Source organism: Poecile atricapillus, chromosome 16, assembly GCF_030490865.1.
Source record: "Poecile atricapillus isolate bPoeAtr1 chromosome 16, bPoeAtr1.hap1, whole genome shotgun sequence".
Classification (NCBI taxonomy): domain Eukaryota; kingdom Metazoa; phylum Chordata; class Aves; order Passeriformes; family Paridae; genus Poecile; species Poecile atricapillus.
In genome coordinates this window covers 3,747,555-3,774,389 of record NC_081264.1, presented here as the reverse complement: position 1 = coordinate 3,774,389, position 26,835 = coordinate 3,747,555, and the positions used below count along the sequence as shown (strand labels likewise).

The 26,835-nt window shown below is 53.1% G+C and overlaps 2 protein-coding genes across 3 annotated transcripts; one reads left to right on the top strand and one right to left on the bottom strand.

Moving 5' to 3' along the window:
• Window positions 1-425: 425 nt before the first annotated feature.
• On the bottom strand, window positions 426-11,760 carry ACAD10 (acyl-CoA dehydrogenase family member 10). Of its 2 annotated transcripts, none has more exons than XM_058851944.1 (14): window positions 11,665-11,760; window positions 10,825-11,025; window positions 9,989-10,137; window positions 9,243-9,437; window positions 8,316-8,474; window positions 7,389-7,548; window positions 6,872-7,013; window positions 6,526-6,594; window positions 5,623-5,804; window positions 4,920-5,070; window positions 3,867-4,012; window positions 3,203-3,376; window positions 2,484-2,821; window positions 426-819 (listed from the first exon to the last, which is right to left on the bottom strand). In XM_058851944.1, exons 2-14 carry the CDS (start codon window positions 10,970-10,972, stop codon window positions 742-744), a joined length of 2,091 nt encoding a protein of 696 aa, XP_058707927.1. In that variant the 5' UTR covers window positions 10,973-11,025; window positions 11,665-11,760; the 3' UTR covers window positions 426-741. The 2 variants fall into 2 exon arrangements, with proteins under 2 accessions (XP_058707927.1, XP_058707928.1); XM_058851945.1 differs by having other exon boundaries at window positions 10,825-11,036; window positions 11,665-11,728.
• On the top strand, window positions 11,759-26,038 carry BRAP (BRCA1 associated protein). The gene is made up of 12 exons (XM_058851946.1): window positions 11,759-11,921; window positions 12,077-12,235; window positions 12,749-12,950; window positions 13,712-13,901; window positions 15,310-15,423; window positions 15,859-16,007; window positions 17,826-17,901; window positions 18,435-18,573; window positions 18,975-19,084; window positions 20,632-20,721; window positions 22,507-22,610; window positions 23,626-26,038. The coding sequence occupies exons 1-12, from the start codon at window positions 11,840-11,842 to the stop codon at window positions 23,984-23,986; spliced, it is 1,776 nt and encodes a 591-aa protein (XP_058707929.1). The 5' UTR covers window positions 11,759-11,839; the 3' UTR covers window positions 23,987-26,038.
• Window positions 26,039-26,835: the final 797 nt, after the last annotated feature.

The following is a 26,835-nucleotide window of genomic DNA, read 5'->3' as shown; positions in this document are numbered from 1 at the left end:
GTGCCCCTGAGGGCTGGTGGCCACCCTGGGCTGGTGGGCTGTGAGGCTGCACCAGCCTGGAGGAGCAGGAGAATCCAAAGAACCGTACCCATTGCTTTAATACTTAATTAATACAACATAGAAATTGCTCATGGTGTTTGCCACAGTTCTCCCCTTGCTCTGGCCTCTGTGAAGCTTTGAGAGCTCCCACTGATCCAGTCTGCATCCTCCAGGGTCCCCAAAGAGACCCCACCACACTCACGGGACCATGGAGTCCTCCCAGTTTGTCCCAGCTCCACGGGGCAGGCACTGCCTCAGCTCTGGAGTCTTCCCTGAATCCAGACACGTCAAGGACTGGATTCAATTCCTTCCACCCCCAAAGATTCTTCCAGCATCTCCAAGTTGCTGGAGGTTATGCTGAAGAGATGTGCTGAAGGAGGACAGACATGCTGGTCCATTCTCTTTATTCCCAAAACCAAGCCTTGCACCCCCAGCCAGGTCACTCCCAAGTGTCCCTGCTGCAGTTCTGATTTCCTGCAGCCTCACCATCCCAGGACGGTCTTTGCCCCGTATTGAGCCAGGCAATAAAAGCACTGAGCACAGATAACACCAACCACCACTGAACTCACAGCTCACAGGCTGCCCTTGGCACAGCCTCTCCCGTGCCACAGTGGCTGGTTTGGGTCCCCATCTGAGGTTTCCCAGCGCTGCAGCTCCTGGCTCAGCTCTGCTTTGGGGAGTTCTGTGAACCCCTCAGGACCCTCAGCCGGACGTGGAGCTCAGGTCCAAGGGAAATGCTGGGCTGGGATCTGCATTGTGGAGATGTTTTGCTCCAGGGACCTGTGGGAGAGTGAGAGCAGAGCCCATGTGGGCACACAGAGGGCTGCAGGACCTGGGCAGGATGGCAGCAATGTCCCAGAACCTTCCAAACACCCTGGGGACCCAGTGCTGGGGAAACAGCCTGGCTGGGGATCCCACAGCACACGGGACAAATCACCCCTCATGCTCACAGACCCCAGACTGCAGGGGAGGCCCCAGAATTGAGGGGCCCAGTGTTGCTCTTTTTGGGTCAGGGAAGGCTCGAGCCCCAAGGCTCTGCTCTCCTTGGTGCCCTGATCCCACCAGCCACCAGCACCACTGCCTTGGGCTGGCACTCTCTGCCTGGGGGAAGAGGAGGAGACACATCAGATTCAGATGTTCTGGTGCCCCTGGTGCTGCCCCCTCTGACAGCCAGCCATGGCTCTGAAGGACAAACTGAGCTTCCCTCTGCTCCTCTGGAGAGGATCTCCCCAGAGAACTGCAAGGACAGGCAACCTTTGGGATGAGTGTGTGAAGTCTGCTGGCTCCCAGTGTGGGATGAGGCTGGATCAGCTGAGATCCTGCCCTGCTCAGCCAGGAATTCCTCAGCCAAGGGCATCTGACTGCCAAGCTCACAGGGATGAACCTCTCCCTGGCAGTGCCAGCTGGCACAGGCCAGCCTTGCCCTTGCCCTTGCCCAGCTCTGGAGCACTGTGGCAGTTCCAGGCTGGGAATATTTGGCTGTGTAACAGTCCTCTGCATTATCTTGCTGTTGCAGGGAGCAAAACTCCTCCCCCAGCTTTCACAACACAGCAAAGGCTGACGGTGCAGGGATGATGCCAAGGGAAAGAGCAGTGGGATGGACGTGGAGGTGACAGGGATGAGGGGGCTCTGTGCTGGGACACACCAGGAGCAGCATCTCCACAAGCCCAAGGCATGGAGTAGAGAGAGTGTGGCAATCCTAATGTTTGGAGACTTGGCAAAGATGAATGTTTCGAGGAAGGGCAAGGAGATCTGCTCATCTCAGCACCTCCAAATTCCCCACAGCTGCTGCTTCCCTGCCCTTTCCACCTTCTCAGTGGATCTGCTGCCAAGTGTTCTGACGCACTGGTGTTTGCTGGTTTCTGCCAGAGCACAAGGAAACACTTTGGAAGGGCACCTGGATATTTTTCTGGCAGCTGAAAGGAGGTTAAGCAACCCACTAGAATTTGATAATGTCACTAGAAGAATTAAGAATGTAATCTTGGTAGCAGCCCAAGGGTGGGACTGTTTGCATCCACTCACTGTGAATGGAAGCCAGGGAGGTGCCAGCAGCTCCCTGCCCCATCTGAGGGACCTCCCACGGGAGCGCCAGAGGGACACAGTGAGGGGAATTAACAGCCTTTCCCAGAGGGAGAAAGGAGTGAGGCTTCCCTGGACAGGGAAAGGCAAGGAACAGCCACTGGAACTGCATGGATGGCAGTGGGAGTGACCACAGTTGGGCTGGTGTTAATCTGCTCCTCTTGGAAGGGAGTGCCAGATTCCAAAATCAGTTTCCCAGGATACGAACTCTGTTACAGCCACATGAACCCAGCCCTTTTCCTCCAAGCCACTGGACTCCAGGAGTGCCAAATGTCTGACTCGATCAGGAGAGCCAGGACACTTGGAGGCCACAGTCCCCACCCTGGGGCAGGTGCAGCAAAGCAGCTTCAGCACAGATGTCTCACCTGCAGTTCTGGCAGAGAACGTGGAGTCCCTCTGGAATGGGAACTTGGAAAGCCCCGTTGGATGCCCACATTTTCCATCTTGCAGCAGAGACCCTGGGCCATCCCCCACGGGCTGGGGGGAGTGAGCAGGGGTGGCACAGGAGCTGCCCCAGGCCGTGCCCAGGTGCTGTAACTCCTGCTCAGGAACCGCCCAGCCCGGGTGCTGGAATGTCGTGCGAGCAGCTTTGTAGGGGGGAGGTTCTCAAACACACGGAATCCTTCTTTAATGGCAAAATCCCAAGCCAGCTCGGCCACAAACTCTGTGTCCTTGGGGCTGCTGTCACCTGGAGCTGGCCTCCCTGGGGACAAGAGAACAGGACACCTGTTTGGAAGAGCCTGTGTTATGTAGTCACATCCCAAACAGCATCACGTGCCCTCCTCCGGGCCAGCCCAGCAGGACTTGGGGAAACTCCTCTCTAAGGGATGTGAAAGTAACATCAGGTTTCATTCTGATAAAGGCTCCGAGAGGGCTCTCACCACCTCCCTGGGAGTGCCTTGGCAATGGCTGCTGCTGAGCTGGGAGGTCTGAGAGCTCCATCTGTAGGACACAGCTCTGGGCTCCCAGCCTTGGTCTCTGCTCGGTTCTCCCAGCTAAGGGGAGACCCCACAGCACAAGGAGCAAGCAGGAACAGGCCTGTGCTGGAGCAGCTCTGTGCCCATGGCCTGGCTGGGCTCCTCACCTGCCAGGGAGCCACCCTGACGTCCCTGCAGCATCGCAGCCAGGCGGAAAAAGGCAAAGGCCAGGTAGAAATTCCAGTTCTCCGGGCGCTCCATTCCCATGTGGACACAGTACATCTGGGAATACTCCTCTGCCGTGGGAATTCCCAGGTGCCCCAAGTCACACTTGCTCAAGCCTGGAAGGTGGGAAGAGGTAACAGTGAGTCAGCTGACAGAGCAGCTGAGAGCTCCCTAGGGATGGTGTGAGCCCTGTGGCACAGCCAGGCACTTCCATGGAGACACCTGCACAGCTGCAGTGCTGGCTCCCTGTGGAACTCTGGGGTTTGGCACCAGCCCCTGCCCCAAAATGCACATGGGGCAGTTCTCCTGGTTAGGGTGAAACTGTGACTGACTGAGATCCCTCCTAAATGATGGAGCCTCTCCGTTTAACCCTGTATTTCTCTTTCTAACTTAGTGCACAAACCACTCCTGATCTGCTCCACAACTTTCCCACCCAAAAGAGTTGCCCAGCTTCCCAGCTGGAGGGAGAGGGAAAATAATGCAAACCCAGAGCCCTTTCCAGCTGCACTGAGCCCCACTGCCAGATGAGCTGCTTGGGCAGGAGCTGATCTGTTCTGAACTCTGGTTCCTCTGCCTGTGCCAAAGGTGCCTGTGCCCCCTCTGTACCTCTGCGAGCACCAAAGTGGGCTGGCAGGAAGAAGCTCATACAGTTATTCGCCAAATCACACATGGGGTCTCCTAGAGTGGCAAACTTCCAGCCCAGCACAGCAAGGACTTCTGGCCTGTCTGGATGAAAGACCAGGTGGTCCATCCTGTATCAGAGGGAAAAAGAGATCAGAAAAGTCTCCAGAGGAGGGAAAAATCCCAGTGCTCAGCAGCAGTAGGTGCTTTCAGTGCTCTTCACCCTCTTCAAAAATTGTCAAGTCCTTTGGAAGGCAACACAAAGTGAAACATTAATTTCTGCAAGCAGAGGATGGAGGTTACTCAATATTGAATTGCTTGGTTAATAATGGACTAAACTGCTTTGGAGAATGAAACTGAGTTAGTCAGAGCCTCAGATCAGCAGCAGATGCTACCAGACAGGGTAACCAGAAAGTGGAGCAGGCAAGTCTTGGTCCAGGGGATCTCCTGGTCATTTCAAAGGCACAGAGCTCCTGCCATGTGCTGTAGATCATGCACAGCCCTCACCAGTGTGAGCCCCAGGAGAGCCAGGAGCCCACTGGGGAGCAACCAGAGCAGACAGTGATCCTGCCAGGGTGCAGAGAGCTCCTGCAACCTCGGGGAAGGAGCCTTGGTCCAGAGCTGGCACTGCAGCCCCACAGCCCTGGCAGGATCCAGCTGAGCTGTAGCAGCACAGAAGCACCACAGCGTCCCTGCCCTCTGTCCCAGCCACCCCACTCCTGCAGGGCTTCCCCTGGAACACTGGCAGATGTCACCACCCAAACTCTTCCAGCACCCAGTACCACTGGCAAGAAGCACCAGGGCTGACTCCTGAGTATTGCAGGAAGAACTGATGATCCTCCAGTGTTAGACCAGCATTTGCAGCTGCTGGATGAAGAAACTGACTCTCCTTCTCTGGGGATGCTGACCCTGACCCAAAACCCAGCTTTTGGGCTGCCCTGAAGCTGCTGCCCCAGCCCAGTCAGCACCTTTTGGGGTTTGTGGGTCATTTTACACTCAGTCCCTGTTTCCTGCCTGGGGTGTGCTCCAGGGCAGTACCTGAAATCACCGTGCACCACTGTTGTCTTCTGGGATTCAGGAAAATGCAGAGGCAGCCACTGGATGAGCCTCTCCATCGCTGGGATAACCTGAGTTTCCACAGCTCGGTACTGCTTTGTCCAGGTCTCAAACTGCTGCTGGATGTAATTTCCTGGAACAGAGGAATGGAAGCTCCCAGGGAAAAGCACAAAGAGGCTTGAAAAGGGACACAGAAGAAGTGAAACAGCCAAGCAGATCTCAGTCCAGAACCCTGGTTTAAGCTCCAAGAATTTAATTGCGATTTCCAGGGGTCTCACACATTCTTAACTGGGCACTGGATTTAATATTCAGGTGGAAATAATCCAATTCTGGGCAAAAATGTAACTTCTCCACCAGCTCCAGGAAGCTGAGCTGTCTCTGCAGAGGGATTGGAGGGGATGCTGGGGAGGTTTGGTCAGAGACGGCAGCAAAGAAGTTACTCCTGTACCCACAGTGGGCTGAGATGGCAACAAACATGGCAGGAAGCTCTGGGAGATTGGAGAACTTTGGGAACTCATGGGAAACCTGGATTTGAAGAGCTCTTCACGCCCTCCCACCACAGCTGAGGATTCAGACTCTGGACTGCTCATCTTCACTTTCCCACCTGCCCCCAGTTTGGTCCATCCTGCCTATCCCTTGAAATGCCGACACACGGGAGAAGAAAGGATCCAGAGGCTCCTCTCACCGTGCTCCCCGAGGTCCTGCAGCTTGGCTGCTCCGAGGTCCAGGCTGTGGATCCTGGCCAGGACGTGTGCCATGGCTCTGTAGCAGGCCCCGCGCCGGCGCGGCGGCACCGCGGGCAGGGACACGGCGCGGGGGATGTGGCCAGCACAGTGCTCCAGCAGGTAGAAGGGAGTGCCAAGGATGCTGGGGAAGCAAATTGGGACCAGTGGGGCTGAGCTCAATCCTGCTGCTACCCCTCAAATCTCACCTGTACCTTGCACAGGACTCACTGCACAGGGAGGTGAAGAGCAGCCCCAGCAGCACCTGGGCGCTCACTGGAGCCCAGCTCAGGCTGCCTGTGGCTGTGGTGTGCTCAGCCCTGGTCCCTGCAGCCCCAGGAAGATGAGCTTGGAGCCAGGCTCCAGCAGCAGCTGTTCCCCTGCTCCCTGCAGTGGGTGTGAGCTGGGCTGGGCTGCTCACAAACAGCAGGAGCAGTGAGGACACGTGGAGTGGCTGCAGTGTCTGCATCTGTCTAAGCCTGCAGAGATCTGAGCAGGCTGCAGGCCTGAGGGGGGTCCTGTCACAGATTTGCTGCTGGCTTTGCTGTCTGAGGTCTGGCACTTGGAAAAATCCTTTCTTTATTGCAAACCTGAGCACTCTGAGTCAGCGGGAAGCCCTGCAATATTGCTTTATAGCTGCTTTTCAAAGAGAGTTTTGGTTTAATTGCTAAAATGGGACACACCTAAACCAAGCTGAATAAAAGTGAGTCTGTCCTTTGAACTTCTAGAGGCTCCTCCAGCTCCACACTGCACAAATGTTCATTAGAGCAGAGCACTTTGTGAGCTCTGGTTCCTTCTCTCCTCATCTTTGGGAGAACTGGGCTGCAGTTGTCAAGCACAGAGTGAAAGCTGAGGGACAGGATTACCTTCTGTCCTCGCAGAGAGCAAGCACAGCGGGCACAGGAACACCAGCCTCAGCCAGAGCCTTCAGGACCCTGCCAGGGAGGGAGAGAGGAGCAAGGGAATCAGTCCTGGAACTGCAGTGTTGGAGGCAGACACACCACATCACTGTGCTCAGTTTCAAATACACTAAAATAATGTGGCTGGGGGGAGGTGAAAGGAGCACACCCACATCTTCCCATGGCCCGGAGCCCCCAGACCTATCCCACACTCTGGAAAACAAGGGGAGCTCATAAATGATCCACATGTCCTGCTCCTCTGGTGCTGAGGCAGCTCCTCAGGCACAGCAAACTGCAGCAGGACCCCTCTCACCTGTATTCCCTCAGCACAGAAGGGCCTGAGGGGCCATCGGGAGGCTCCTCCTCCTTCTTCAGCACCAGCAAACGACCTCCAAACTTCACCAAATAGCTCCTGGTGGAGTCTCCATGGTCAAACTGCCGTAACTCCAGTGGGGCTGGGAGTTGGGAGCAGAGGGTCAGCACTTCTCCAGGTTTTCCATCCCCTTCCCACACCTGGGGCTGAGATCTCAGTGTCCCAAACCCCTGGGGAACATGGCAGTAGCTCAGAGATGCCTCACAGGACAGGAATAATTCTGGTATCTCTTTGGCAACTTGTGCTCAACCCCTCCCAAAAAGGATGAAGTCCTAAAATGTTGTTTCTTATTTCCAGGAAAGTGATGGATCACTGAAACTGGAATGGCTGTGCTGTTTGCTTGGAGATTACAAGCCTTTCCTTAATATCATTTTTCAATCCCTATGTCATATGGAAAAAGCCAATAGCTCCAGAATATCCAGGTTTTCTGATGGAAGGGCCAAACCCACTTCAATACCTGTTGGGTGGGCACCAAGAACATCTTCAAGGTACTTCTGCAGACGATCCTTTGGGATTTCCCTGCCTGGTCTCACTGAACGAGTGTAGGGAACAAACCCTCGCAAAGGAAATCCCAGATGAGCTTCCAGCTCTTGGAGTGCTGCTTCTGGATCATCAACCTGAAACCAGAAGGGAGAGAACAGCACTGGGTGACAGCTAGAAGACAAAATTTCCTGGGAAAGAGAGAGCCCTGCATGGTTGGGATGCATTTATCTGTTGGGTCCATCAGCACTGATGCACTGACACACAGGAATTCATGGGTCATTCCCTGCCAACACAGAGCTTCCCACCTTCACTCTGCCCTGGAGAGACCTGTGATGGTGGCACAGGCACCGTGAGCTTGGGCTGGGATAAGAGCTGGAGTTCCCTGCCTGCAGTCCAGGAGAGTGGAGGTCACTCTTCCCACCAGTCCCACTCTTGTCCTCTCCCCAATGGTCCCTGAAGTAAAACCCCTGTGCTCACCGACCCCAAAGCCTGGGGGTAACCTGGCAGTCCCCAGCTGACTCATCCATGAGGCCTCAGGATTTCTGGGAATTCATTAATTTGGGCTCATTTTCTGGTGTGGTTGTCTCACCCATATAGATGGGGTTGCCTCACATCATACAGATGGGGCTGTTTCTCCAGTAGGGAATAGAGGAACAGGAAGGAGAAGGGACTTCCCTGAGGTTACACAGGGTTTGGAGCCATGAATGAAACAGCCCAGAGCAGACTTTGCCACTAATCCCTGCTTTAGCCCCACCACATCCTGCAGGGACAAGCACACCTGGAACAAAAGGCTTGGCAACAGTCGGCCACTGCCACTTGAAAATGCTGAGCTGCTCAAACCAAACAGCTTCTGGACCCCAAACCCATCCCCAAATCCCACTCTGGCTGTGTCACTTTGTACCTTCACTGTTTTCATGCCAAGCTGGGCTGCTGCCTTCAGGTTGTGGCTGCTGCTGTCCAGCAGGATGGACTCCTGGGGCTGCACAGCCAGGCGCTCCAAGCACAGCTTGTAGATCCCAGGATCTGGCCTGGGCATCCCTTCCCGGTGTGATTCAACCATCTACAGCAACAACAGATGGATTATGCATGAGCCTGCTGTGACCACAAACATCTGGGCAGTGCTGGAAATGGAGCTGGGAGGGTGGGAAAGAGACTGGTTTAATTAACATGAGAAATGAAGGCATGGAGCTGGGCAGGCTGTGGTTGACAGGCCGGCTGCTTTGGCCATGGCTCCTCAGCTCAAATCAGCCAAACAGGATCAGCCAGTCCTTGGATGGAAGATATCCAATGAGATGTCCCAGTGTGGGACACTCACTGGGTGTCCCCAGTTGTTCAGGGCTGCCCAAGGAAGCCTTGGATGGCAGCACCTTCCAAAGGCTCTGGAAAATCTCCTCGTCTCACACAGGTCAGCACATTGGGGCAGTGGGTTTTTTGTAGTACAGGGGGTGTACAGAATCTTTGAAGAGTCTTTACTCTTTTAAAGCTTTTTTTTGATTGTTCATTTTTTAAAGCAGGCAGGGCAGTGAATAATAACATTTCTTTCTGGTGTCCCAGCTTCCAAGTCCTTTATCTCCATCGCTGCCTGTGCCTGTTACACAGAGACTCGTGGTTGTGTGGGCACTTTGCAGTGGATCTGCAAATGTCACTCAGCCCCTCTCCAAATGCCTACAAGGAATTGTGTCAGGAGATATTTTTTTTTCCCCAGACTGTTCCACTGATGTCAACCAAACTGTGCTGCAGCTCATCTGCTACCTGCACTTAAAGAATTCCAGTTGCTGCTTTCTCAGGTGGAGGAACTGAGCCCCATTTGGGATCCATCCAGACTTACCACATCAAAGTGCTGCTGGTCCAGGGGCAGGAACCTCTCTCCATCCCCCAGGCACAAGTTGTGGCTCAGCAGAGCTGTCTTGAGCCCTTCTGCCCGGATACACTGAGCTGCTTCTGCCATTATGGGGAGCTGTTTTATCATCTCATTTCGGATTAAATCCCAGAGAAAGGAGTGCACTGGAACACGGACATTTGCCTGAGAAACAGAGAAACCCCAGAGTGATAATGGGCCAGAAATTGGGTGAAAATAAGAGTGGTTGGGTAGGTAGGTTGCCTGAGCGTCTAACCTTGCTGTCCTGCTTCCTCTGGCAGCAGGAGGCAGGCAGGGAATCTCTCAGCTAAATTGCTTTGCCCAAATAAACAAATGTTCTCACATTCCTAGTTCTACAGCAGAGATAAAGGGCTGATTTGGGGAAAGAGAATTCCCTGGGCCTGTGCCTGGCATGGGATCAAGGCAGGTTAGAGACAGACACTGACAGCTCAGCAGGCAGGAGAGGAATCTGCATTTTAGACTGAGATGCTTAAAAAGGACTTTATTCCAGTAGGAAATTAAGGCAAATTCATCCGCCTGCCCTGCCCAGGCACCAGGATAATGGTGAAAATGTGCCCTGCTCTGACAGCAGTGCTTCCTACATGGGAAATCCAGACTCTTCAACCAAAGAATTTCTTTTAAAGCTCTTCTTTCCTCACTGGACCTGTTTTCATGCAGTTAAGAAGGACAAGGAGAGCAGGGGGGAATTGGCTTACAATCTCAAAGCACTGCTGTCCCAATTCCTGCAGGAACTCCACAGCTGTCAGCTCTCCTCTGGAATACTGGAGAGAGAGGCTGTTCTCCCCTCCAGACAGCACAGCTTGCTGGATGGTGCCGGCTGGAATGCAGCTCTGCGCCTCCCAGTCTGCATGGACAACAGTAGGAAAGGCAGGAAAGATCATCAGCAGAACTGGGAAATCAGCTTGGAATCCCTCTGAGGTCAATCCATGGCCCAGCTCTGTGAGAATGATGTGCTGGACTGGGGTGATTGGCCCAGCACACAGAGAAGAGTTTGGGCATTCCGGGAACTGCAGCACCTCATCCCTGTTTTCAGTGTGGAGAATTCCTAAAGCTGCTGAAGGCCTGCACCAGCCTTGGGTGGTATCAGGTGGTGGCACTACAGGGCAGTTTTGTTACCAGGGGGGTTCAGGGTGGTCACTGTTACTTCTGTGGCTTTTGATAGCACAACAGGTCTCACCATCACAAGTTCTTGGGTTTCTCACCAGAACCAGAGACACCTGAAATCCATCTTCCCTCCATGCACAGGAAGAACAGGAGCTCTGGTGACCAGGGACCAAATCAAGGGAATGGCTGGAGCTGTGCCAGGGCTCAGGATGAAATATCAGGGAAAGGTTCTTCCCCCAGAGGGTGCTGGGCACTGCCCAGGCTGCCCAGGGAATCACAGCCATGAGGAGCGTTTGGACACCACTCCCAGGGGCAGAGTAAGGATTGTTGGGGTGTCTGTGCAGGGCCAGGAGCTGGACTGATGATCCTTGTGGGTCCCTCCCAGCTCAGGACATTCTATATTCTGTGGGATGAGGGATATACACACCTGTGGCTGTCCTGTGAGGGGCTGGGAGCAGCACCCCACTCTCCTCAAAGATCACGGCTTTGTAAGAGAAGCCTCTGGGTTGCTGCTGGATCAGCAGGAGCCGCCGGATCCCGGCACACAGAAGGTTCTGGGCACTCCTCAGGTACATGCTGGGAACCACAGGAGGGGCCAAGGAAACTCACACCTCAACCAGGAGAGAGCCTGGAGCAGAACTGTAGAATTACCGGGGAAAATGTTTATTTATGCACAGAGAATCATGGAATTGTTCATGTTGGAGAAGACCTCCAAGATCATTAAGCCCAGCCTCCCCAAATCCACCAAACCCCAGGGCCAAACCTCTGCTCCTGCTCTGAACACTTGCAGGGATGGTAACTCCACTCTGGCAGCCACTGAAGTGTCCCAGCCAAAACAGGGACCCTAAATGGGGCTTTACACAGGGCCCACATCCCTTCAAGTGCTGGGGACAGTGGGATCGCTCATTAATAACACACATTAATTACAGATCATCATCAGTGATTGCAGCCATGTGATGCTCTCGGGGAACAAGGGACACAACAAGGCGAAACAGCCTCAAGCTGTACCAGGGGGGCTCAGGTTGGACATCAGGAGGAATTCCTTCATGGAAAGGGAGGTCAGGGATTGGAACTGCCCGGGGAGCTGGTGGAGCCGCCATCCCTGGAGGTGTCCAAGGAAGGCCCGGCGGTGGCACTGGGTGCTCTGTGCTGGTGACAGGGCGGGGATGGGTCGGGGGCGGCACTCGGTGATCGCGGGGCTCTCTCCCCTCAGAGACCCCTCACAGCCCCGGTAGCGGGCAAGGCTCCCGTTCTCGCGAGAACGTACCTCCAACTCTCGCGAGAAGCAGCGGCCGCCCCTCGCAGCCCCCCGCGCGCTGCCGCCGCTGCCACCGCGCCGCCCGCTACGTCACCGCGCCGTGACGTCACGGGGTCAGAGGGTAAAGGTGCGGGAGGCGGAAGCGGCGCCGGTCCCGGTCGGCGGCGGCGGCCCCGCGGAGCCCATGAGCGTGTCCCTGGTCGTGATCCGGCTGGAGCTGGCCGGGACCTCCCCGCTGCCCGCGGGCTTCGCCTACAGCGCGGCCGGTGGGTTCCCCCCGCCGCGGGCACGGGCGGGGCGCGGGGTAGCGCGGCCGGACCCGCTCCGCACCGCGCAGCTGCCGGCAGGGGCCGTCCCGGTGCTGCCGGTCCCGGGGCTCCGCACCCGGCGCTCCGTCCCGACGCGTGCTTTGTCCCCGCAGCTCCGGACATGGCAGCGGAGAGCACCGGCGCGGCCCCCGCCGCCGTGCCCGCCTGCCTGGAGGGGAAGGGCCCCGGGGAGCGGGCGGCCATCCTGCACCAGCACCTGGGCCGCAGGGAGATGACCGACGTGATCATCGAGACCATCCAGCCGCGGGCAGGTACCGGCCGGGGGCGGTTTGGGGACGGCGGGGGCGGCCCGGTGGTGGGGAGAGTGTCCCGGTGCTGTCACCGGCCGGGCAGGGCCGGGGGGCCCGGGGGTTGTGGGGTTTGCGGGTCCGGGGTCGGCCCCGCAGTTTGGAAAGGAAGCGGGGAGGTTGAGGGATGTGCGCTGGGATGCGGGCGGCAGAGCCGGTTATTCCCGCTGGCCTCATCCCAATCCCCGGCTCCTGAGAGGGGCAGCTCCCATCTCTGGGAGCAGGGACAGCACCCAGGGAACGGCTGGAGCTGTGCCAGGGGGGTTTAAACTGGATTTCAGGGAAATTTCAGTTTCTCCAGAGGGTGCTGGCACTGCCCAGACTCCCCAGGGAATGGGGAAGGCTGCCAGAGCTCCAGGAGTGTTTGGGATGCACAGGGTGGGATCGCTGGGGTGTCTGTGCAGGAACAGGAGCTGCACTGGGTGAGCCTTGTGGTCCCTTCCCCTCAGTAATGGGGAAACTTTGCCTTTGTGAAAGATGAAGCAAAAGCTGCCATGGAAGGAAGAAAATCCTCGGAGGCTGCATCAGCTGAGGACAAAACTAAACAGGAGGATCAAAGCAAGGATTGTGAGGCTGCTCCAGACTCGCCTTCCAAACAGCTCCCAGATCAGATTTCCTTCTTCAGTGGGAACCCCTCGGTTGAAATCGTTCATGGAATTATGCACCTGTACAAAACAAAGTAAGAATTCCTCACTGATGTTAACTTGGGTGAGAATAGGAGTGTGGTGTGACCACTCCGGGGCTGTGGCTCCTGAGTGGGGACAAACAGGAAGGGTGACTCACTCCTGGGAATGCAGAGGGTGACTGGTGTTAATGGTGCAGCTTGGGGCTGTGGGTGACACCTGTGACAGCCCCAGCTGTGGGTGACACCTGTGACAGCTCTGTGTGACACTGAGGGAGTTGAGAGCTTGTGAGAGTGTAAGACAAACACAGATTCTGAAAAAAAAAGACATTTGAAAGCAGCTTTCCAAAGGATCCCACAATTAAATCCTGATCTCTGGGGCCTTGGTGACAAGCCTTGGGAGCTGTGTGAGGAGGTCTCATCCTGTATTCCAGGGGTTACAGTTCCACACTACTCCCCTATAACTGTGTGAGAACTCCCATTTCAGGTCTTCCTGAAAGCCACCAGGAGCCACCAAAAGGGCATTTGGAACAGTAACCAACACTGCTCAGTTGTTCTAGGAATAGTGCTGAACAGCTGGGGCTTGCCAACTTTCAGCTGTTTATGTAGAAAAACAGGTATCAAACTATTCCTGGCAATCCCACTGTTCTTGGAGCTGCCCAGGTTAATCCTTGGCTTAAGGATGCCTGTTTGTGGTCACTCACCACAGCCCCTTCCTCCTCCTCACTGGTGACAAAAGAGGGTTAAAGTTTGACAGCAGAATTGCTGTGACTGTGTGTCCAGCTGTGTGTCCAGCTGTGTCCCTGCTGTGTCCCCAGCAAGATGACGTCCCTGAAGGAGGATGTGCGGCGCAGTGCCATGCTCTGCATCCTCACTGTCCCCGCCACCATGACCAGCCATGACCTCATGAAGTTTGTGGCCTCCTTCTACGAAGTGATCGAGCACATGAAGATCATCCGAGACTCCACCCCAAACCAGTATATGGTGCTCATCAAGTTCAGCTCCCAGGTAAGATACTTCCAGCGTTCCCTTGGCTGCAGGAATGTCACACAGTGTCACTCTTCAGGAGGGTTGAGTGGCTTCACTGGGCAGCCCTGAGCCAGGGTTGTACTTACCCATGGAGAAACTGCCCTGTCCTCCTTCCCAGAGAATTCCCAGGGCTGCTGAGGTTAGTTCCACACCTGGAAGCAGTGGATGCCATGTTCTGGCTGTCCTGTTCTTTAGGCAGGATATTTTTTAAAAATTAGTCCATTTACAGAGTTCTCTGCTGCCTCTCAGCTTGTTCAGAGTCTTGTGCTGTGGTGCACAGAAAAGACCCAGCCAGGGGAGCTCCCTTTGTTTTAAGAAAGACTTTTCCTGCTTTTCTGAGGAGCTGGGGGGGTCTCACAGCCACTGCCAGTGTGGAAAGCACAGAGCCCCCCAGTCTGAGAGCCTGGGGGTGAATTGATTCCCAGATAATACAGTTTGCTCCTTCAGGCTCCTTGGACTGGGCAGCTTAAAATTCTCCCTTCAGGTTCCTACGTGGACTCTTTCACTTGGACGTTCTCTTCTCCCAGCTGCACATGATTTGTTTTGGGGTTCAGGGAGAGGTTTCCCTCAGCTGTGAATTCTGCCTGAGAGATTTCCCCAAGCCCTTTGTGCAGATGGAGGATTTGTGACTTTTGTGCTATTTGCAGTAGTTACAAAGATGGTTTTATATCTCTTGTTGCATTAAATTACTCAGGAAAATAGTGCTAAACAGCCTTGCAGCAAATCCCTAAACTTTTGCTCAATTCACCCTGAAATTCCTGTTTGTCAGGCAATCCCCTGAAGCTCTGTTGACCCCTAATGACTGTGCCTGCAGGTAGCAAAACAAATCTCCAGGTTCTTCATGCTCCTGCCTGGAATCACCAGGAGAATGGGAATGTGGCATTCAGCTGATTGCCTCAGTCCAGTGTGATGGTTGTGGAGAAAGGGTTTGGGGAGCTCCTGAGGGAAAAGAGGTGATGGATTTGGGTCGGTTCTGCCTCTTTTGCCCTGGAAGGTGCCTGGACTGTGAGCGGTGACTGGATTCTCTCCCACAGTTAAACTGCTGCTCCTGTCCCTGACACCAACCTGCAACGTGGCCCTCTTACATTTTTGCAGAGACCAAATTTGCTTTGCAAATGCACTGAAATTTCCAGCAAAGGGTAAAAGGTGCTGAAGGGGAATCCCCCATTCCTGCTGAATGCTCCAATGTCAGCGTGGTGTCACTGCCCTGAACTTCACTTGTGTCTTCCAGAGGTGATGCCAAAATGCAGTGCCTGGAGCTGGCTGAAATCCCTCCTCTGGTGTTTCAGGGAAGAAGGGAGGATATGGGAGGTTTCTCCTCCTCTCCCTTGGTTGGCTCAGCTGGGATTTTTCTGTTTTTAACCAATTTGCCCTACTCTGTGCCCAGGCTGATGCAGACAGTTTCTACATGGCCTGCAATGGCCGGCAGTTCAACTCCATCGAGGAGGATGTTTGCCAGCTCGTGTATGTGGAAAGGGCTGAAGTCTTCAAGTCAGAAGATGTAAGTTTGGTTTGGTTTTTTCCCCCTGCACTTCAGAAGGTTTTAACAGGATTATTTGGAGAATAAACAGCAAAAATACCTTAATACTTTGTCCCCAACTCCATTTCCCATTCCAGTGGTCCTTGGAAGAGTTTGTGTGATGACTCCATGGACTTTGTGCCTCAGCTGTGACCTAAACCTGCCCTGGGTTGTCATTTAGGGAATCCACAGAGCACAGTGGGGGCTGGTTGCAGATGCAGCCCCTTCACTGAGCCCTGGCTGTGACCCTTTGAATTTTGGGGATCGCTTTCTTATCTTTGCAAGAAATTCCCAAGCATCCTCACAGCATCCCTCTGTCATGGGTTTGAAGCCTGGTGCCAGCAGTGATGGGAAGTTGGAGTTAATTGCTGGTGAGGGGAAGGTGCTGAGCAGTTTCCCTTTATTTGGTGCTTGCAGGGGGCCAGCCTGCCCGTGATGGACCTGACAGAGCTGCCCAAGTGCACCGTGTGCCTGGAGAGGATGGATGAGTCCGTGAACGGGATCCTCACCACACTGTGCAACCACAGCTTCCACAGCCAGTGCCTGCAGCGCTGGGAGGACACCACGTGAGAGCCTGGGCTTTATTTCCACCTCTGAGGCCCTGCTTGGAGTGGTGGGGGTTGTGCTGACAAAGCTCTGCTCGTCACTGTGGGGGCAGGAATTACTGCAAGTCCTAATGCTCAGTTTTTCCCATTAAGGGGCTCCCAGAGAGAAGTCTCCCCGCCAAAAGTAATTGAAGAGTGATTCCCAGGGGCCTCGCTGCTGAGGCAGGGAGGGAGTTGTAGAGAAATGCTGATTATTTCAAAATACTCTAGTAGATAAGTGCTGGGCTAAACAGGCCTGGCTGCACACACAGCCCTGCTTCACTCAGCCTTGGCAGCTTGGCATTGCAGATGGATCTGCTCCTGCCTGGAGCTGAGGGGCCTTGTGGCCTTCTCTCCTACCTGGATGCTGGGAGGGGAGGAAGAGCAGGTGAGGAAGGAATAGCAGATGTGCAGGGGCACACTGGGAAGGGGAAATCGGGGGAAGAAGGGATGATGACGAGATGGCTCAGTAGATCAGGCAGGTGAGGCTCCTGTTGTTCCAGGTGAGTGATGGGAAGTCGTGTCCCTGGCACAGGGAGACCCTCCATGGCACTGGGCAGGCTGGGGCTTGGAGCTGTGTCCATCCTTAAAGCAGCTGTTCTTGCTGCCACTGACCCTTTCCTCTTGGTGCTCCCAGCTTCCCAAATCCCTGTGGAGTGGGATTGCAGAGTGCCTGGAGCCCCCAAGTGCTGCTGTCAGCTGGGTGTGTTTGCCATTCCTCTGGACACTTTGCTGGTTTGCTGCACCTCAGGCAGGCACAGACACTGCAGACACAGGCTGCAGATCCTCCCTGTGGCTGCTCCATCCATGCTATCCCAATTCCTGGATTCTCTGATGGAATGTGAGGAAGATTGTAGCTGTCTGTGATCTATCACTCCTGAGCCAGAGGAACAGAACTCAGTGAGATTAATCAGATTTGGGGCTGTGCAGGCTGATGGGCTGCTTTGCTCCATAAATCCAAGACAGTGGAAATTTGGGGCAGTGGAGCATAGCCAGCACAGGAGTGAGATCCCAAATAGCCCTCAAATATGGAATATACCATCTCAGCAGAACTTATGCTCCCAGTCTAAAGAAATGAGAAAGGAAAACCCCTGTTCTCCTGGCTCAGGCACCACAGAGGCTGCAGGTGCCTGAATTTGAATAGGAACTGACTGTAGCCCAGTTGTCTCTTCCCTGGAAGATTTCTGGGGCTTACCCAGCAGCTAATGAAGAATACATAAACAGTCCTGGCAGCCTCAGTTATTCCATTCCTGAGCTGCTGCTGCTCCAGGGCTGGGCACAGCTGCCTTCTGGTCTGGGGTGTTCTGTCTTTGTGGCAGCACTGAGGGTGTTCTGAAAGAGATGGAATATCTGGATCCTTGGTAGATCCAAAAGACATTCCTACTACTGATTCTTTCTGGGATGTTTTTCCTGAGAAAGCTGAGGTTGAATCCTCAGGGTTGGGGTGGGATTGAAGCATCTCCTCAGGGTTGTTTTCAGGACTGAGGGGTGTTTGCAGAGTGTCACTTGGCTGTCCCCAGCAGTGTGCAGTTCCAGTGCCCTTCCTCAGTGTGTAGCTTCTGTGTAAACCCCTTGGACTGCAGCAAAACCAGATCCAGCTGAAATGGCTTTGGGAGAACTGTTCTTTGTTCTTAAAACCAGTAACTTTGTGTGGAATTAATTCAGGTGGGGTAAAAGTGTGAGCTGATGGGTGATCCTGTTGCACAAGACATTTCCCTGGAGCTCTCTGGCTCTCTTTTCAATGGCTGGAATGGGAAGATGTTGCTCCCTGTGTCTCATGACATTTTTGTTGCCCTCCAGGTGCCCTGTGTGCAGGTACTGCCAGACTCCAGAGCCCGTGGAAGAGAACAAGTGCTTTGAGTGTGGAGTTCAAGAAGTAAGTAGGTGGGTGGAAGGTGACATCTGGCCTAGATCTGACTGCACAGCTGCTTGGGTTGCTTTAGGGCTTAATTCTTGTGCCGATTTTGGGCTGGTTTTACCAGCCAGTGGGGTATCAGCTTTCCTGTAGAGTTGCATCAGTGCTGGGAAGGGATGTTACCTCACAGGTTTCCTGTTCTGATGAACCTCTGTGATTCTAAGATTGGTGTGACAGCAGGGAACTAAACCAGCCTGATGGTGATAGTCCTTCCAGTCTGTGCCCTCCAGAGCTTGCTGAGACCCCTCATTCCTTAGCCAAGGCCCCTCTCCCATCTGGATGGGATTTCTCCAGCTCCTGCAGGGGTGTAACTGCCTTTGGTGGCCAGGGACCCCCTTCTCTCCAGCCTTCCAGCTGAGGAGGGGGCGTGGGAACGCGAACACCGCTCGTTCCTGAGGGTGTGACTGGAGTGGGGGTGGTGCTGCTGCCCCCCAGAGCTGCCCCCCAGAGCTGCCCCCCAGAGCTGCCCCCCAGAGCTGCCCTTTGTGTTGCAGAACCTGTGGATCTGTCTGATCTGCGGGCACATCGGCTGCGGGCGCTACGTGAGCCGCCACGCCTACAAGCACTTTGAGGAGACGCAGCACACGTACGCCATGCAGCTCACCAACCACCGCGTCTGGGACTACGCCGGGGGTGAGCCTGCACGCACCTCGGGCACCCCCAGGGACAGGGCTGAGGCACACTCTGCTGGGGATGGAGGAGGTTGTGTCTGGGCTAATCCCTGGCTTTGGGGAGCAGCCATCTCTGCTCTAACAGCAGCTTCCTGGGGCTGGAGGAGGGAGAAGGTGACTGTCACAGACTGAGGCGGTCCCACAGCATCCCTGGAATGTTTGTTGCTCCTTTTCCATCAATTTGCCCTGGCTGTTGTAATAAATACCCCATATTTACACCCATGGGAGGAATCTGCTAAAGAACAAATCCATGAGGTGTTGGCTTTGTGCCTCACCAAGGGGCAGGGTCTGGGTGGTTTAATTGTGCTCCATGATTTGGGTTCTTCAGGTCTGAGTGCCCATGGTTGGATTTTCTCTCCCCAGACAACTATGTCCATCGGCTGGTGGCAAGCAAAACTGATGGCAAGCTAGTTCAGTACGAGTGTGAGGGGGATATGTGCCAGGAGGAGAAAATTGATGCCTTACAATTAGAGGTAAGTGTTTTCACTTGTGGGACTCCGCATTGTGGAAGTGTTTCCAACCCTGCCATGACCACGGTTCAATCCCATCAGCTGAGGCAGCAGATCTGCTCCCAGCCTGGAGGGAATTGTCTCCAGGCAGGAGCAGGATGGGTTTACTGCTTTTTTTTTTTCCTCTTTTTTTTTTTTTTTTAATTTTTTTGAAGCCTCTCCCTGGCTCTGCAGAGCCGATGCAGCGCAGCGTGAGCTGGCTGCAGTGTCGTCCTGTGGTCACTGGTGATTGAAGAGGAGCTGCTTTGTGCTGCTGCAAACAGGGGGCACTGGGGGGAGAAGTGGGTCTGAGTCACTCCCCAGACCCTTCCTAGTGGATCTGTGGCTTGGATTCAGAGCCAGGGTCTGTGTGAAGCTCAATTTGGGTACTTTAGCTCCCAGACTGAATGAGGATGAAGGAATCCACAGCTGTGTGCTCACCTTGGCGAGCACAGAGAGCTGACAGTCTGATTCTGTTCTGTTCCCTTCTCTTGAACAGATAATGATTTATTTATTTTTTGTACCTGTTGCCCAGCTTCTCCTCTCCTAACTAAAGGAGAGGAGCTTGAAATCCCTGCTTCACTGAGCAGCCACTGCAGCACGATTTCAGCCGCATTAGACACGAGGGTTTGTGAGGAGGAACAGCCCACAGAGACCAGACTGGAGGAGCTCATTGCTCACATAAATATTTGGTTGCTTTTCACTGAATTTTCTGAATAACACTTAGATGCTAAACCAGCTAATTTTAACCCTTTTTTTCTTTGTGAGGCAGTTGCTTAAAGCCTGTAAGATCTCTCTTTCTTATGAGATTGAAAGATTCAAGAGTGAATGAATTTGGCAGAGTGTTTTGGCACTCGGAAATTACTGAGGGTGATCAAGGCTCTGTGCATGTTTAATTCTCTAGTGAATGCCTAATTTGATGCTTATTAGCCTGATGAAAACGAGTAATCACCTTTTTCAACCTTCTCATGACTCATTTGCAGAACCAAAAGGGAAAATATGAGATGTAGAGCATAGATCCTTGTTCAGATACCAAAATGATATTGGAATGGGCCATATGTGTTGGAGAAGAGTAATTTGGAATAGTTACAGGAAGCTGAGGGTGCCTTCCCAGAAATCTTACAGGAAAGCTGGATATGTGCACTGATCCTACTGCACTACAGTTTGGGTTGTAGATGGGAACTCTTCCCCTCAGCCTTTGGAATCTCAGACTTTCAGGACAAGGATGGGTGATGCTTCATTTTCCTGTAGACATTTATTGCCATTCCCATGAAAAATCTGTCTCCTCCTTAAAAAGTTCCTGACTTGACACTTTTACTTGATTGATCCCTGTTGTGCTGTGAAGGCTTTCCTTAATTAAAAAAAAAAAACCCACAAAATTATTTGATTGGGAAATCAAACTAGTGAAAGCCATCAGCTGGATCTGCAGCTGGGATGTGTGTCCAGAGCCTCCTGATTTCATCTGATTGGAACCCTTAGGACTCCTTAACCAGCAGGGCCATCCTGACTGCTCTGTGTCTCTGTGTTTGTAGTATTCCTATTTGCTGACGAGCCAGCTGGAATCCCAGCGCATCTATTGGGAAAACAAGATAGTCCGGATCGAGAAGGACACAGCTGAAGAGGTGAGCTCTGCCCTGGGCCTGTGGGAAGGCTCCTGGCCCTGGTAAATGGGAGAAGAAGGAGCTGCTGGATCTCTTGGTGCGCCTGGGTGCCGCCTGCCGCAGCCTCGCGCAGCCTGCTCCGCTCCCAGCTGGGAAAATTGGCTCCGAGATGGATCTGTCCCTTATCTGGCTGCTCCCAGGGAGCAATTTGCTGCTCAGTGGTGCAGAAGCAGGTAGATTGCCACAGAGATTGCAGCTTGATTTAAATGTGCTGCTGGGGAAATGCAGCAGTGGTGGAAGGCAGCGCGTGGTGCTGCAGGATCCCGGAGCCATCCGTCTCTCCGACACGGATCTCCAGGGAATGTTGGTGGAGCAGAGACAATATGACTTTAATTTGCTCGGCTGCAGAAGGTGGAACTGTCTCTCTGCTCCAAATGCATATTGATTTGCCCTTTCTTTTTGATCCCCTCTCTCTCCTCATCACCCTTTGGGAAAAGTTCAGAGTCTCCTCCTATAAAGCATCCTGCAGGCAGGACTGCTTCAAAATGTCACCAGGAAAAATCCAGGGAGGATATTCTACTGCTTTTTCACTTTGCATAGATCCTTTCAACCAGGTTTAAAGTGAATCAGGATTTAGAATTAAGTCCTCAACTCTCTTCAGGACTTCTAATTAACCATTTAAATGTCTGCAGTTAAGTAAAAATAGAAATTGTGACTGTTGAAATGGTGGTCATTGACCTTGTCCTAAAGACCAGTCCCAGGAATCTTATGGAGAGCCGTATAAAAGGAAAATACATATCAAAAACTGCCTTGCAACTGGCCAGGAGACACAATCCTCAAAGCAGCTTGAAAATGAAACCACTCTGATCGCTGCTCCAAACGTGGTTTCACATTTAAAGATCCCAATAATTTTATCCATGGCACTTGCTCCATGTAAGTCTTGTCTGGATCGGTGCCACCATGCAGTGTATTCCATTATCAATGCTCAGGCTACTTCCCCACATTAACCATCAGCTGCACAAACATTCCCTGATCAAGAATGAAAGGCTTCAAACCTGCTTTGCATCCACATATGCTGACACATTTGTCCAGACTGCTCTTCCAGGAAAGCATTTTCCATTAAATTCCTGCCCCACGGCATGTGAGTGTGCTGGAGGCACCAACAGAATGGAAACAAGAATTCCTAAATTTCCTGTAGGTCTCATGCTGGAGGTTTGACACCTGGAGAAGCAGAGCTTGGCTTTCTCCTGGAGCAGCAACTGGAATATGGGGCAGGAGAGGGAAGAGGAAGGCCATGGCCAGGGGATGTTTGTGTTTGTGGGAGGGAGATATTGGTGTCAGTGGGTCAGTGCCTTATGACAGCACTGCTGAGTCAGCCCCTGTTCATCTTCACACTCATTCTCTGAGGTTTAATTTAAAATGAGCAAAAACCCAGCCTTGTAATGCCTTGAGGTGAAAATCTGAGTTTGCTGATGGATCCAGAACCACGAGAGAGTGGCCAAAGGAATGCTGGATGCAGGCAGGAAGAAGTTAAGGAGCTGCTGCAGCTTTTGGCAGTGCCTGGCACGAATCTGCAGCCGGAGTTGCTGTTCTGTGGGAGCAGCTTCCACGGCAACGTGGCTCCTTGTCTGGGATCTGAGGGTAACACGGGGGGTCCTCACCACAACAAAGCCTTGGCTCCGAGCTTTCCTTACCTGGGGAGAGGAATTGGTCAAAGTCTAGAAACAGCTCTGCAAAACTGAATGTCCTGACGAAAGGGCAGCGGACTTTGAGCTGTTGGAAATGTCCCTGTGTTTGTTTTTACAGATTAACAACATGAAGACCAAATTTAAAGAGACCATTGAGAAGTGTGACAGTCTGGAACAGCGGCTCAATGACTTGCTCAAAGAAAAGCAGTCAGTGGAGAGGAAGTGGGTACCGCTGCCAGGTTTAGTTCCATGCAGCCATTAAAACACCGTGCACTGACATCCAAAAAGAAAAAAACCCTGCTATTCCTGGGCAATTTTGAGCTGTTTAAGCTGCAATACCGAGAACATGGCTTGCTTTAAAAAAAGCTCTGATTTCTGTAGGTGTTCACAAATGGGAAGTGTCTGAGTGAGCACAGCTTTGGGGCCCTGAGCTCCCTTTCCATGCTCTGCATGTTTAGCATTCAGGAATCCTTCCTCTCCCTGCTCTGAGGGAGATGCCAGCCTGTTCTGCCCTTGGTGGGTGCATCCAAAGGGATGAAAGGCAGCTCAGCAGAGACATCACCCAGCACAGAGGAAAATACAGATCTTGGCAAGTGCCTGAAGGAAAGATGTCAAGCCTGGGAATTGTGGATCCATGCAATCCTTGGGTGGGACTGTGTCCCTGTTCCTCCCAGCCCACGGCCTGTCCAGCAGTCCTGGCTGGAGCAGGGAGCACAGGCACTGATCCCCTTCCCGAGTGGGAAGCAGGCAGAGGAGGGTGCCAGCAAACTGCCAGGGCAAAAGCAGAGTTGTTGGGAGCAGGAAGCCCTGTCTGTGAATCACAAGGCTGATACCCTTGTGGGTGCATCTTCCTTCCCAGTGAAGTGGTATTTTGAGGGTCTTGGAGTATGGCAGGAGGCCCCTGACTGCCCTCAGCTCTCTCGGGGTCCCTGGTAATCCCAGTGCCCTTTTTGGCAGCCATTCCAAAGGCTGCAGGTGCGCGTCCAAGGTCAGTTCATTCTCCCAGGCACACCCTGCCTGTTGCCTGTGCTGTTGGCATTTGGCATGAGCTGGAATTGCTTGAACTGGGGGTGATTTCAGAGTCTTCTTGTATTGCCTCCCCTTGTCCATTTTTTCAGGGAAACCAAAATCCAGGTGTTTTGGTGGGCTGGGGGTCAGTTACCCAGTGAAAAGGCTGAGGTGGTGTTTGGTCTGGGTGGGCAGTACTGCTGTCCTGACTCCTGCTTCTCTCCACAAGGTGTTCCCAGCTGAACAACAAAGTGGCAAAGCTCTCCAACGAGCTGAAGGAGGAGCAGGAACTGAACAAGTGCTTGCGAGCAAACCAGGCCTTGCTGCAGAACAAACTGAAGGAGGAGGAGAGGCTGTTAAAGGAAACCTGCGAGCAGAAGGACCTGCAGATCTCCGAGATCCAGGAGCAGCTGAGGGATGTCATGTTCTACCTGGAGACACAACAGAAAATCAACCACCTCCCAGCTGAGACCCGCCAGGAGATTCAGGAAGGACAGATCAACATTGCAGTGGCATCTTCTGCCAGCTCCTCCACGGCAGGCACGGGCAAACCTTCCTCCAGGAGAGGCCGTGGCAAGAGAGGGAAATGAGAACGGGAATTCTCTGCTCCCACTCTGGAACTGGCCGTGGCAGCAGCAGGCCAGGCTCACCTCGGGACTCGAGCTGGAAACACCCAGCTCACTAAAGCTCAGCTAGAAATTGTCTCCAGAGCTGCTCATAAAACTGGCTGCCAGTCAGTGGAGGTGTCTGTGGTATTTAAAAGCATTTCACTGCACTATTTAGCTGTTTTTAGGCAGATCTTGGTGACCATTTTGCCTTCCCTCCTTTTCAGAGCCCCTCCTGTCATGCATTTGACTTTCTTGGAGAGTGTTTTGGGGTGGGGGGGTGTGTCCATGTCCAACATCCCATTCCCTGCAGGGATGCTGTAGAGTAGGCTCAGCCCGGTGTGTAAGGCTTCTCCAGTTCTTCTCCTGGATTAAAAGTACTCTCAATTAAGAAGTTATTTAATAAACAGTGTAAATTAGGTTATATACATCTCCTTTTTGTATGTGCAGTCCTGACACTGCAGAACTGCCTGTGCAGGAGTAGAACTGTAGTTTGGAAAGAAAAAGGAGTGAGGTGTGGAAAATAAACCATCTTAGTGATGTAAGAAACCAGGCAAGTCCTAAAGGCCAATGGTCTGGGAATTTAAAGGCTTTAAGGGACTTTGCTCTGATCTCTCTTCATTTTAAAATGGCCTTTGAGAGGCCAGTGCTTGCTGTGCTGCCTGTGGGGCAGAAAGGGTGGAAGTTTTGTGTTCTGGATGCTGTTTAATGTGGTTCTTTTATAGGTATTTCTACAAATTAAGTGGAGTCATCTGTGAGTTGGGGAACACATTCTCAGCATTCCGATGCTCCTGGAGTGGGGTGCGTGTGTGTCCCCTCCCTGAGCTGCACTGGGAGTGTTGGTGAAAGCTCCAGAGCTGTTCTCCTCAGAGCCAGGTGAGGAGAGGGACAAGCACAGCCTTTTCCAAACTCTTCCCATATTCCTGGAGCTGCCGGTGCCGGGTCTGCAGTGGAGCCTCCACCAGATCCTCACCAGGAGCTGCAGCTCTTGGTTCCAGTTCCTGTGCTCACCAAAACGTGGCACTATCCACAACCTCAGCTGGCAAAGCTTCCGTGTGACTTGCCCCAAAGGGACTCAGGTCCTGGAAGGGAATTTTGTGCACAAATCTGATTTGGTTTGGGGTTTTTTGTTGGTTTTCACTTAGAATCTAAGACTCGATGCTCTGGGGTGGAAAGTTTTCCCCTGGAGAAGCGACTGTCCTGGTTGCTGTTGTGCTCAGAATCAGAGCATTTAAAGGCTGATCTTTTGTTAAACATGGCAGGGGAGTCCTCAGTTGTCTTTTCAGGCCATGGGATAATCCTTGTCCTTGTTGGAACAATCATGACCTTAGTTTGGAACACTGAAATAGCTCTGGCTGAGCAGGTCCAGCCTGGAACACGGGCATGAAACAGCCAGTCCTTTATTGGTAGAAGTTGTTCTTTTTTTGGCCCATTGAAAGGGACAAGTCCCAGTCCCTGGAATGACCCCAGGAAGGCGGGTGGTTCCCATCCACTTCCTGCCTGCATGGACAGAGAGAGTTGAACTTCCTCACTGGAATTACAGGGCTGTTAGTGCACTCTGGGCATCCCCTACTTGGGTTTGGAGATCTGCCCCCACCACCTGGAACTTGGACCTTTTCTGACTTTGTAGCAGGAATATACACTCACTTTTCCGGTGTGTGGATTGTAGTACCAGGCCTCTGCCTTCTGTAAATGACTCTAAGGACCTCGAGATGTACAGCACGGCTTGCTCTCCTAGAGAAACTATTTTATTTAAGATATATTTTTACACCATTAAGATCCTCTGACCTTTTGCTGAAGGCTTGCTTTGTGTAGAACACTAAAGATGCTGTACTCTATCTTGGAATTCATTTTCAAAAAATGTGATGGAAAATTAAACCAGCGTGCAGTTCTTTCTGTGTGTGTATTCCACTGGAGGGGAGGGAGGAGGTTATTTTGGAATTCTGATAGTTTTTCTGAACTCAAAGGCAAAGCTGTCCTAATGAGCTCTTGGTCTTCTGTGGGCTGGTAAAGTTTGGCTCAGCTAAGCTGATAGGAGCAGATAAGGTTGGGCAGTCATCTCTGGGCAGCTTGTGTAGAAAAAACAAGAACTGTAGAATGCTTTGCATTAAACCAAATAACTCTCAGTCCTTGAGAGCCCTCCAGCTTCTCTTTAAACCATCCCAGGTGAGCAGAGAACCGGCAGTGTCTGTCTGGGTGTTTATTCACTGCTGTAGATCATCAGGCTCCCCCAGGCTCCCTCCCTTGGGAGACTTCCCATGGATTTCCCAAGGAAATGGGGCTTGTGGTGAAAGGAAAGGTTCCAGCTCGGGCTGGTCTGTGACTTTCCCTTACCCCTCATCCGAACCCACAAGTGCCTGGAAAAGCTTTGGCACTGGGACCTCAGCCTGTGGTCAAGTTTTGACATCAGCAAGTGGAGCAGCAGGTCAGCCCTGGCTGTGACTCACTGTCCCCACAGCAGGAGGCTGCAGCGGCCTGAAACTCGCCAGCACTGGACAGCTGAGATTGGCAGAGCTCCTGCTGTGGTTACAACCCTTGAAATAGACTTTTTTATTTTGAAATGCTGAAGGGAACACACCTTTCTCCAGCTGAACAGCACAGGGGTTTGCTGGCTCTGCTGTGTGGTCTCCAGGGAGCTGTAGGACACAGCCTGCCTTGGCACTTGCCACGTGGGCTCTGTGGAATGACGAAGACATATTCCTGCAGGAGCAAGAAATGAGAGACCTACTCTCCCCAAAGCACGGCTGGTGGCCAGCACGTGCTGGGAACTTCACTGGATCCTGCTGCTCCCTCCGGAAAAGTTCCCTGCTTCACCTCCTGGCAGGGAGGGAGCA

What these genes read in the sequence shown, in the direction of transcription:
- ACAD10 (XM_058851944.1), bottom strand. Translation starts at nt 10,972, where the DNA reads ATGTACCTGAGGAGTGCCCAGAACCTTCTGTGTGCCGGGATCCGGCGG. An exon ending in CCACTTTGGTGCTCGCAGAG is followed by an intron (nt 3,377 to 3,866) that starts GTACAGAGGGGG and finishes CCCACCTTCCAG; the next exon opens with GCTTGAGCAAGTGTGACTTG. An exon ending in GTTCTCTGCCAGAACTGCAG is followed by an intron (nt 820 to 2,483) that starts GTGAGACATCTG and finishes ACTCTCCCACAG; the next exon opens with GTCCCTGGAGCAAAACATCT.
- BRAP (XM_058851946.1), top strand. Translation starts at nt 11,840, where the DNA reads ATGAGCGTGTCCCTGGTCGTGATCCGGCTGGAGCTGGCCGGGACCTCC. An exon ending in CTTCGCCTACAGCGCGGCCG is followed by an intron (nt 11,922 to 12,076) that starts GTGGGTTCCCCC and finishes TTGTCCCCGCAG; the next exon opens with CTCCGGACATGGCAGCGGAG. An exon ending in ATGCACCTGTACAAAACAAA is followed by an intron (nt 12,951 to 13,711) that starts GTAAGAATTCCT and finishes CTGTGTCCCCAG; the next exon opens with CAAGATGACGTCCCTGAAGG.